We start from the raw sequence: 11,391 nt of genomic DNA on the forward strand, positions 1-11,391 counted from the left end.
AGTTCTACAACTTAACCAATTTATTTGACTTTAAAGGAACACTTAACTCTTTCATTATGATGTAATATCCCCACAAACTGAAGAGTGGATGCAAAGAAAACGGAAGAGGATCCAATAAATTGTTCAATGTGTCAACTATATAAGCTTTGACAGAGACTAGTAATAAATGGAAAAAATGATTTTTAAGCTTCTCATAAACATAATAATTGATCTCAATGTGTTTTGTACGTCCGTGGAAGCTAACATTAGCAACAATGTATCACTTAAATTTATCAAAATACAACATGACAAGGAGGACACAAAGATCGTGAAGCAAGTGTACAACTGAATTTCACAAAGTGATTCAGAGATAGGTATTTGGCTTTAGATGAAGATAAATTTTGGATCTTGAGGAAATGAGAGTGTTTCTAATCACTTGTAACAAATCAACGATAACAAGGAAAAGTAGCCAAATCAGGTTCACCAAAAAAATTTACTCGTATGTTAGAATAATCAAGAAACAACAAAGGTATGAAGAATAATTATCTATTCAAATTATAAAAATCGAGTATGAATATGATTTGTTGGTATTTATAAACAAAAAAAGAAAATAGATAGAACATGTTAGGACTCAGGAATCTATAAAAAACTAAAAAGAAGTTTGTCAGAAGTGGGATTTGAACCCACGCCTTCTCACGAAGACCAGAACTTGAGTCTGGCGCCTTAGACCACTCGGCCATCCTGACTTATTTAACAAAAAAGAACTTGATAAGCTAAATATAGACATGTGTTTTTTAATTTATTATGGTCCTTGAATAAAAAAATTAACTAAATTTTTAGTTCTCAGGAGATTTTGAATTTTTATCCGTAATTTTTTTTTAAATTTAATCTCTAAAGAATTTCTCATTAATAAGAATAGTCACGTGTATATAAGTGTTACGTAAATTTTATTATATTTAAAATCTTAACATTTCAAGTAACTTTGAACATACAACAACTATCCGTTCATGAAGAGATTTACGATGTAGAATAATAGTTCATTTTTCTCATTACCACGTCAATACTTTTAAAAAATTTATTAATAATATGAATTATTTATAATAACAAAAAATTACGTAAGAATCAAATATTTAAAAAAAAATAATTAAGGAATAAAAAATTCAAAAGCTCTTTGAGGAGTAAAAACTTAATTAGCTCGATAAAAAAAGCTTCCTGCGCGAGATAGAGACTGAAGATTGAAGAACAGTCGTCGGCTCCTCACTCGCCCTTCGCTGCTGCGCCATCACCGTGCCCTTCTCAAAGCGATTTTAACCTAACCGCGTTCTTTTTTTCTTCAGAAATCGAGCATAAGGATTTGAGGATTGAAGTATTGAACACCAAATCCTTTATACTTGTGAGTTTTTGTTGCGTCAAATTCTTCAATTGAAAACTTTGTTATTAGGAATTAGAATCACACTGCGTTCCTCACTGATTGTGTGACCGTAGTGTTCTACATAAATTTTTAGGGCCATATATCACGTTGTCTCTCACTTCGGCTAAATTTCACCATTTCACACACTAACCACACTTTTCTTTTGCATCTCCAACTCCACTCCACCCTTTGCCCTAGCTGAGTTTCGCGTTGGTATACGCAGTGTTATTGATCCTATTCTTGGGGTAACAATGCAAGCTCTATATTGGTCCTGTTGCTGGCATTTAGTGTAACAATCTCTGTAACTCTGTTTGGAACTGTATTGAGGAATATTGAACATAAACTCCATTGGGTTCTCCATTTGTCGGTTCTCGTGTAATTATATGCGACAATTTTTCTCATTTTATTCTCTTTATCTTTTCTTCTTTTGTGTTTTGTGGCCCGGAGTGACTGTCCAGGTTGGGCAAGAAGGGAGGGAAAAAGGAGAAACACAAAAATGTTTTTCCACATAGTGCTGGAGCGAAATATGCAGCTGCATCCACGCTACTTTGGTCGCAACCTTCGTGATAATCTCGTTTCCAAGCTAATGAAAGATGTGGAAGGCACTTGCAGGTGATTCCCCTCAACCTCTTTCAATAACATCATCTTAATGACAGTAACTTTGTGATTTGATTCGGCATTCACAGTATATAACATTTGGATTTTCAACCACTCTGCAGCGGCCGACATGGATTTGTGGTGGCAGTTACAGGGATAGAAAACATAGGGAAAGGGCTAATTCGTGATGGAACAGGGTTTGTGACATTTCCGGTTAAGTACCAATGTGTTGTCTTCAGACCATTTAAGGGAGAGATCCTGGAAGCTGTTGTTACTATGGTGAACAAGGTTTATACAGTTCCCTTTCTCTTTAGTTTAGAGTAATCACACTGTGTAACTCTAATTTGTGGAGATTGTGGTTTATGACAGTTGGGTTCTGTTTGTACAGATGGGATTTTTTGCTGAAGCTGGACCTGTCCAAATCTTTGTTTCAAACCATGTAAGCTTTTGTCTTTTGTAATCTTTGAGAAATGGTTTCTATTATCTACATGTTATATCTTGAAGGCTGTTACTTTTGTTATTCATTTTAAACACTAAAATTATGTGTCCTGTATTATTCTGGTCATTGGAAATTGGAATGCCATGCAAGTTTTTTGATTTTGAACACTAAAATTATGTTTTTCACTTATTATTGTTGCTATTGGAATGTAATGCAAGTTTTTGGCTATGTCAAAATATTATGAATGAGGTTTTGGGATATTCACCACCCTCAAAATTATCACATAGGGACTTGGCAGAGGGAAAATGCCTTTTTTTTGGGCTAGGATAGGATGGCCATATCTAGATAAATTCATTTCAATTTTTGAATATATATTTTATTTAATATGTATTGTCTAACTGTTTCTTAATTTCTTTTTCCTAAAAAACTTCTATATTTGCATATGACATTGTATCCTTATCGTATACTTGTATTTTGTTCCCATGCAGCATGTGTTATGGTTAGTATGGAGATCTTGACCATGAGACGAGTTATGCAACTAGAAATTAATTATGTTAATGAGCTTCTGTAACTATTCAATATAGCAGTTTTGGGGCTGGAATAAAGATGATTTTGCAAATTTGTGATTAGCTCAAACAGAAAAATCGTTGCAGGAATCCAGTTTTCCTAGACACAGGAACAGTTCCTTGTATTTTTTATTTTATTTTTTTAAAAAAAATTGATGACTTAATGTGTGAGAAATTTTGGTTTTGATCATTGTCTGTCAGTTGACTAGTTAAGGGTTTTCCATTTTCTTTTTAATGAAATGGTGGAAAATGTTGGAGTGAAAAGAAAAACAATATAACCATCTGAAGTTTTTCTTTCTAAGATGAATGCTATCTCTTAGAATTTGAGCTCAGAGTTTAACTCAAACCGACAAAATTGCCCTGTAAGGTGAGGATTGCCCAATCCTTATAATAAGCATTATTTAGGTCATGTTGCTAGGCGATGTGAGACTAAACACATCTCCGCATACCCAACACAATGAAAGTGCTGGAGGCTACCCAAAGAGTGTGCACAATTAAGGAGAGGGCTAGGGGTGATCATAATTAAGGCGGCTTTCCAACACTATTTGAACATCTTGCTTTCTAGTTGCATTCTCTAGAGGTCTGCATATCAGAGTCTGTTACGATCACGGAACAATCCTAGAATTCGAGGACTAGGGACCTCCCTAAGAAAGAATGAAGAGAAGAAAAGATTCTATTATTTTCTCTGCTGCCATTCATTACATATCAAGCATCTATATAAAGGCATCATACAAGGATGCTGTGAAAAGAAAACGCAAAATGGAATAACAGAATGGTGGAGTTACAGAATGGCTAGGAACAAGCAGCAGACAGCATATTCCTCTTTTGCTAGTAGGACCTTGCCAGCTCAGCAGCTCTAACAGAATCTGTTAGACGAAATCCACTAGGAGCTTGGGTGGAATGATTCTGCATATGGGCCTGTGGAGTGCACCTGCATCGCATGGCTGGTGGTGCGGTGTCTCATTCCTATCAGAGTCTCTATGAGAATGGTTTTGACTGGTTCTTGCTAAGGAATCAAAGGGGCTAATCTGCAAACTTTTGCAGTGGGAGCTTAGATTACACCAGATTGTTGCCTTCATCTTTTTATATACTAATTTCTGGTACTAACTACGTCAGTTTATACTATGATGACTGGTGGCATGCAAGCCATGTAAAATTCTCAATCCATTAATAGTTTCCCTTATGATATATGCAATGTTTCGAATTACGAAGGATTATTTTCTGTTTTTTTTCCCATTAAGTTAGATTATGTCATTACTTTGCAACTGAAAAGTTTCAAAATGTAGTCGTAGTTTTTTTATATATATTTGTTTGTTAAGACCTTTTTTTCTCCTTTTAGTTGATTCCGGATGATATGGAGTTCCAGTCTGGAGACATGCCAAATTACACTACATCAGATGGATCAGTATGTATCATTTATAACTTCTAAAATGGAAAAGAAGATAGCAAATTGTTTTTGGTATTAATCAATTGGTCTTTTGCAGGTTAAGATTCAAAAAGATAGTGAAGTGAGACTAAAGATAATTGGGACTCGAGTGGATGCTACTGAAATTGTATGCCTATATATATTATGCCTTTTACTTCATTTTGTTGAATGCTGTTTAGTTAAGCTCCATCAGCGTTATGCTAAATTCTGCTTTAAGAAATTTAAATTAATAATAGGAAAGCAATTAGATATAGCTTTTGTTTCCCTGCAGATTTCTTCACTATTACAAATGCCTCTGAAAAGAGCCTGTTAGTTTTTGCTAATTTTATTGTATAGCTCATGATCACTGTCTTAGCAGTAGTTTTTGTGAATATCATGAAAAGTGGTGATACTTTTACATTTCTGGAATGCTAGTTTATGCTCCGTTTGCTAAAAATTTACTGTGTTGGTAACTCTTGTCACTATTTAAACTTAACCCATTTCCAAAGTTATCAACATGGTATGTTAAAGGTTACTACCAGCTACCATGAGGGGATTATAAATTTACGCCCATGTTTGTGGCATGCAAGAATCATTGCCACTCCGTGCTGCAGCTTTACTTTATATTTATACACTTGAACGTTGGGAGAAAATTATGATCACAAATTCTCCAGTTACTGCATGCAATTAGATTTGATAATATTTTTACCACCTTGTTGATGTTACATGTTGACTGTATTGTTCCTACCATGATTATCTTGTATGCCATGTGTGAATATATGTCTTAAAAGAACTCACGATGCTGATGGCCTTGTAGCCTAATGTCAGTTAGCAAGCATATGATACTAGGCTGTATGCTAATAAAGTTTTAATACTCCTGCACGTGCTTAGCCTATGTTTTCGTTCCCTTCGATTGTAGGGCTATAGATATGAACTGTGCCACTGTTCAGTTTTTAAAATGACCAGTACAGAGATACAAAGCACTTTTGCCTTTGGATATTGAATATCTATATGCTTTTAAATTTCAATGTTTTCTCGATCTCATTTATCTGATATAATATTTTTTTCTCAGTTCTGCATAGGTACCATAAAAGATGATTTCTTGGGTGTGATCAACGACCCTGCAACAGTTTAAATACCCCTTTCTGTACTCGTGTATCGTATATACTTGGATTTTTACACCGTAATCCTCTTCAGATATTATGTTGTCTTACTCGATTATTGAAAGTACTAAGTCGTTGAGTTTTTGGTTCCAGAATTAATTTTCAACTCCCACAAGTAATTTTGGGTAATTCCATCAAGCAAGATGAGCCAGTACTATTCCAATAAAATTGTTAGTTGCCAGTAAAATATAAAAAGATGTTGACGTAGTATAAATGAGACTGGATGCAGAATTTTCGATATAGATTGTATATACTTTAATCAAATGATACAGATAAAATGGGAATTACTCGTTTTTGTCCAACAAAATATGTTTCAACTTACGTGGCACATTGACTTATTTCTTGGTTTTGGATTTTTTTGTGCCATATTGAGAGACTTTAATTATTATTAATGTAGGTGATTTGAATTAAATATTTAATTTTGATTAAATGTTAAAGTATAAGAAATAGACTATTAAAGTTATTCATATTTTGTGTATTATCTAAAGTTGAAATTAATGGTCCTACGGTTCCTGACTTCTAAGTTTCAACGATATGAATTCTCCAGTTATTTGGGGTTGTGCTTTATCCTCTAGCCAATGGTGAAGGATGAATAAGCCACAAAAAAGAATAAATCATTTGAGCTTAGCTTAAACGCTTCAATGATAACTGAAAAATAATAACAGATAGAACTTAGCTTGAACGCTTAAATTATTACTATAACCACTTTTTAAGTATAATATCATATTAAAATTTGAAGTAAATAAAACTAAGAATGGGTTGAGGAACACAATTTGAGAGTTTCAAATAACAATTTTGAAGCTGCCCGCCGAGCTTCTAAATACGAGTCATTTTCCTATTTAGATCGCATTTAAAAAACTTCAAACCAATTGAGTTCAGCTTTTTATTAGATCTAATCATATCAACAGCAATGTCTCAATGAGTTCCTTTTCATTCACACTGTTCAAAGGATAACGTATAAAATTATGAGGAATAGGATCAAAATTATCCCAACCTATATTATTTTTTTCTCAATAAATTCTTTTGCTTCCGAGTGCTATAAATCTTCTTCCCTTCATACATTTTCAAACAATAATATCATTTAATAATAAAGAGCTAAGCAAGGAAAATTGATTAATAAAAGAAATGAATGCAAAAAAAAAAAAACCATAATAGTCCTGTTAACCTGTAGCAAGTTGTCAGTTTTTCTCTTTTGATTGAAGAATCTCTCTTCCCCCCCCCCCCCCCCCCCCCCCCCCCGTTTTTTTCTTGACATCTTGTTAAAAGACAAATCCAATTATGATGTTCTATATTTTCTTTGATTTGTTTTTTTGACCTCCTTTATAAGATAGTTATTCTTTCTTTGCTTTTGGGGCACTATTGATGAGAATCACCCCACATGGTGGTAAGATACTGCTGGCACCTGCTGCAACAGCTCCCATTTTCATACAACAAATCTGGTTCTGCCCTTACAGTTTTTCTTGTCATGGAGAATTTCTTGGCAATGGACACATCACTACTTGGCTTGAGATTGTGCCTGTACTCCATTGTCACTTGTTCAAAAACTTCAACCTCAAACATGTTCAGCTTCAGCTTGGGTTTCATGTGGTCTCTGACAAATGCAAAAGCCAATTGGTCTCTTGGGTTAAAGGCCTCCAACTCATTGAATATAAGACAGGAGAACAGATTACTGCTCTGTCCATGCTTCCTCAGGATCAGTGCACTGTCTGGCACATCTGCAAATTATATATATGGTTCCTTATTAATAATTTAGACGAAGGTTCCAAACCTAATTGCAAAAGTGCAAAGAAAGTCAATCATAAATGGTAAAAGACCTTTTCTAAAGTTCATGTCACTATTGGCTATGTAAGTTTGGGTTGGATTAGACTTAACTTAATTACCTAACAAATAGTTTAACAAGTAAGTGTGTGTTTGTTTTTCCATTAAATACCCCCAAATGGATGTTGAAAGAGATTCTCACAAAAAGTGCTTTGGAATGCGTGCTCATAGAATGAAACGGTAAAACAAACATATCCACAGTGTAAAGATTTTTTATATTATTATTTAATCACAAATTATTAGTAAGATAAGTTTGATGAATTTTATAATAATAATCTTAAAACGCATATATAATAATTTCTGACTAGTCGAAAATATAAGTAAGCAGTTGCACACAAAATTAACTCATTTATAGAGGAACCGTTTAGCCAAAATAAGATGGAGTTACCTGAGGCATAGGGCAGCTTGCTGGGACTCCATGGTTGCAATCCATTTTCACAGTAGATCTCCATTTGCATCTTCAAGGCATTCACATCCCACCATTTCTTCCACCTTGCTGTTGCCATTGCTTCTTCCATGGTATGAACAAAATATGGGTGCTTCGATATAGCCATGTCTGCATTCTGAGATATAACAAGTGAATGAATGAGCAACAATGGATCAACCATTAGTTGCAACTTTGCATCTATCCAAATACTGAATTGGGAATTTGGGAATAGCCTATGGACTAAATATTTTGGTATAACCCCATTCATTGCTGGGTTCTGATACAAATTCTCTTTTGAAACCTTCACAATCCTCCACACACCTATCTTGTATTCGCTGGACTTTGTTGAAATTAAGCCATGGTATTCAAGTCCTTTGAGTGTAATATCATCTATGAACATGAAGAAACAGACATTTTGTAGTGTTTGGGACCCAAGGCCCCTAGGTTGCCGGATCTTGTCGTGGTCATTGAATATTGCTGAAACTACAACTACACTCTCACACTTTTCCATCGATATTCGATCTGCATCCAGAGTGAAAAAGATATAACATGAAAATGTTGATCATCTCACTGGCAAATAAACTTGTGAACACCACAATGTGATAAGAGGACTAATTAAAAAAATCAACATATAATTTCAATATTTATTACGTACGTTACTTGAATTGAGATATCTTCAAGAGTCTACATCATTTCATTCATGCACACACATAGAAAAGGAGGGGTGGGAGAGGAACTGACCATAATCACTAATTGGAAATTTCTTTAAGAACCCACATGGCACTTCCCTGCTATCGTTTTGGTGATCAAAATAAGAAAACCTTAAATGGCTGCTGAGATTCCCACCGAAACTATCAGCATTCCCCTGCATGTACCTCACGGTCCTCGTGGAACATTTGCGCAAATTCTGAATCTCCTTCAAAACATCCCAGTAATCTAAACACAAAAACCAACACCCTTTAACCAAAAGACACGATCTTTATCCTAAAAACAAATTTTAAAAAATCACCAACTTTTTTGTGGGATCATAACAAGCCTAGTACCTGAAAAATTGATAGGGGAAGAGCATGTGGAACGTGTGGTTGAGATGGCATACTTGTGCTGTCCATAGGAAGAAGGATAAGAGAAGAGAGAAGAAGGTTGAATTGGATCGTAAAGGGGTGATCTGAAGAGGCATTTGGATTGAGAGGAAATGACGTAAAGAGCAAGGAAGAGAGAGGCGAAGAGATAGAACAGAGAGAAACAGAAGAGTTTTGATTGGAGGAACAGAAGGGGTTTGGAGGCTGTTAGTATTAACTTCGCCATCAAGTGGTTTCCATGGATTTCGGTTCCTTTGAGTTCATTACAATTCCACTTTGATGATTTCAATTTCACTTTGATTTCAATTTCAATTTCAATAATTAGTATGAGCCGTGTATACAGGTACGCAGTTAAGGCAACTCAACTGCTTTAGGTCCACAATTTCTCTAAGATTATTACTAATTATTAATTCATTTTATTATATAAAAAAATCCAAGAGAGAAATAATAGATAATAGATTAGAGGAATGTCAATTACATTTGTTTGAAGTTTAATGTTTATATACTTACCAGATAATTTTACTTATTTTTTTTAGTCACAAATCACTATTTAAATGAATTTAAAATAATCTTAAAAATCAATAACTGTATTATATATGATAAATGATAATAGGATAACTGTGTGTGAAACTTTTTACACGTATTATCTTTCTTCTCTTTGTTTTGTTTATCAATATATTTGAGTTAATTGAACTGAAATGACAAAAACATTATAATGAACACTAATATATAATGACTTAATTTAAGGAGTTATTGGAGATAAACATTTTTTTAGTCAATTGGAGGGAAATTACCCCAAAAAACAATTAAGAAACCACGTGGAAAAGCAAGAGAGCTTACATCCGTTAAAATAGCATTTGCTAAAACTTGAGGAACATTTTAAGAAATTCTTAATTGTCTATTTGGATCTTTGGATCTTTGGATCTAGACAAAAATTGACAAGCTTATCACCCTCCATAAGAGAATGGAGCCAAACAAAGCTGGAAGCCTTATATTTCGAACCATGCTAGAACAATAGTGAAATGAAGCACAACGGTCGTTCAGAAGTGAAACTAACCATATAGAAAAATCAGATTCCATCATGAATTGCTTGAACCCTCTATTCCACACAATCTGGATTCCAAGCATAATAGTCCAGAGTTCTCTCTTGTTAATTATTAATAAACTATTCAATATTCATGACTGAATATTTTTTTCAATTTAGTGCACATTTTGATATTGGTGATTTTGATTTATCTTTTGAATAAAACGTACTAAGAGAAGTTTTAATGTAAAAAATTGATACTATTTTAATAAAATTACTAAATTAAATAAAATGATATACCCTAAAAAAATTTAATAAAATGATTAGTTTCGATTCTAGATTTATCTATTGTTTATAGAATATTACTGATAATACATGGAACGATCGAGATTATAAGAAAATTAAAGCTAAAATCACTTAAATTATTGAGTTTAATGGGTAAAATGTTTTACACTTTCAACTAATTAATTAGAAATCGGCTTTAACATGTCTTAGGATGAAATTATTATTAAATTAATAAATTTATCATGATAGTGTATAATTTAATGATAATATATAAACAAATTTATACTGTGTTACTACATGTATTTCTTTCTTAATTCTTGTCTTATCTTATATCAATAATGTTACAAGATTTGTTGAATGAGTTAACCATATTATTTATTGATAAAGAAACATTATAATTGCTCGTTATAAAATTTTGATAAATAACTTTTCTAATAGAAAAATGATATGCCTATTAATAATTTATATTACACTAAATTTTTCTAATTTATTAATGATCTAAGTTGGTTGAATATGATGCTTAAATCACCTGCCATTGTCTTTTGATTTCAATGCATAAAACAAAACCCTCTAATTTTGCCTACGGCCCCAAAAGTTTTAGACACCGTCCTGCTTTGATCATAGAACTAGATAAAGGAGTCATGTGATGACATTCATTGTTCCATTATGGGGCTATGGGACCTTCTTGTAAGGTAGTTGTAGTTCCATGACAAACTTGAATCAGGGAAGGATGTTCCATTATAATAATTAATGAACAAATAAATAAAAGCACATGTACTTGTATATGAATTTAATTGAAATGTATTTTTTTTTTTTTTACATATGTAACATCTTTGGGAGAATAGCTTTAACTTAAGAGTGCTTATTTATGTTTTTGTTTTTTTTTTTTTAAATATTTTATAAATTATTTTTCAAAAAAATAATAATTAGACAATAAAGTAGGAAATAAAATAATTTAGAGGTGTTCTACTATTTTAATTTAAAAACTAAAAACACATTATTTTTACAACAGTTTTCAAAAACTACTTTTATCAAACAAGTGTTTTTTTTAAATGAAAATTATTTTTCAAAATAGAAATTAAACATGTCCTCGATCGCAAATTGGCCATGGTTAGACTTAGAAGCTATTTGATTTTTATTTCTGCATGGAACTTACTTTACTAAGAATCAAGCCTAGTATTCATCCATGATTGTACAT

General features: G+C 33.0%; 2 protein-coding genes and 1 non-coding gene across 5 annotated transcripts; 1 reads left to right on the forward strand and 2 right to left on the reverse strand.

Annotated features, from left to right (window-relative positions):
- Positions 1 to 641: 641 nt before the first annotated feature.
- TRNAL-CAA lies at positions 642 to 725 on the reverse strand. Its single transcript has one exon. It is a non-coding gene; the product is annotated as a tRNA-Leu (tRNA).
- A 447-nt stretch (positions 726 to 1,172) lies between these two features.
- Positions 1,173 to 5,698, forward strand: LOC114412670 (DNA-directed RNA polymerase II subunit RPB7). 3 transcript variants are annotated; one of them, XM_028376647.1, is made up of 7 exons: positions 1,173 to 1,372; positions 1,835 to 2,002; positions 2,110 to 2,275; positions 2,376 to 2,426; positions 4,332 to 4,397; positions 4,477 to 4,545; positions 5,470 to 5,698. In XM_028376647.1, exons 2-7 carry the CDS (start codon positions 1,887 to 1,889, stop codon positions 5,530 to 5,532), a joined length of 531 nt encoding a protein of 176 aa, XP_028232448.1. In that variant the 5' UTR covers positions 1,173 to 1,372; positions 1,835 to 1,886; the 3' UTR covers positions 5,533 to 5,698. The 3 variants fall into 3 exon arrangements, with proteins under 3 accessions (XP_028232448.1, XP_028232450.1, XP_028232449.1); XM_028376649.1 differs by having other exon boundaries at positions 1,838 to 2,002; XM_028376648.1 differs by having other exon boundaries at positions 1,849 to 2,002.
- Positions 5,699 to 6,796: 1,098 nt separating this feature from the next.
- LOC114412672 lies at positions 6,797 to 9,183 on the reverse strand. The gene is made up of 4 exons (XM_028376650.1): positions 8,849 to 9,183; positions 8,547 to 8,741; positions 7,767 to 8,327; positions 6,797 to 7,275 (listed from the first exon to the last, which is right to left on the reverse strand). Exons 1-4 carry the CDS (start codon positions 9,108 to 9,110, stop codon positions 6,917 to 6,919), a joined length of 1,377 nt encoding a protein of 458 aa, XP_028232451.1. The 5' UTR covers positions 9,111 to 9,183; the 3' UTR covers positions 6,797 to 6,916.
- Positions 9,184 to 11,391: the final 2,208 nt, after the last annotated feature.

Source organism: Glycine soja, chromosome 5 (genome assembly GCF_004193775.1).
Source record: "Glycine soja cultivar W05 chromosome 5, ASM419377v2, whole genome shotgun sequence".
Lineage (NCBI taxonomy): Eukaryota > Viridiplantae > Streptophyta > Magnoliopsida > Fabales > Fabaceae > Glycine > Glycine soja.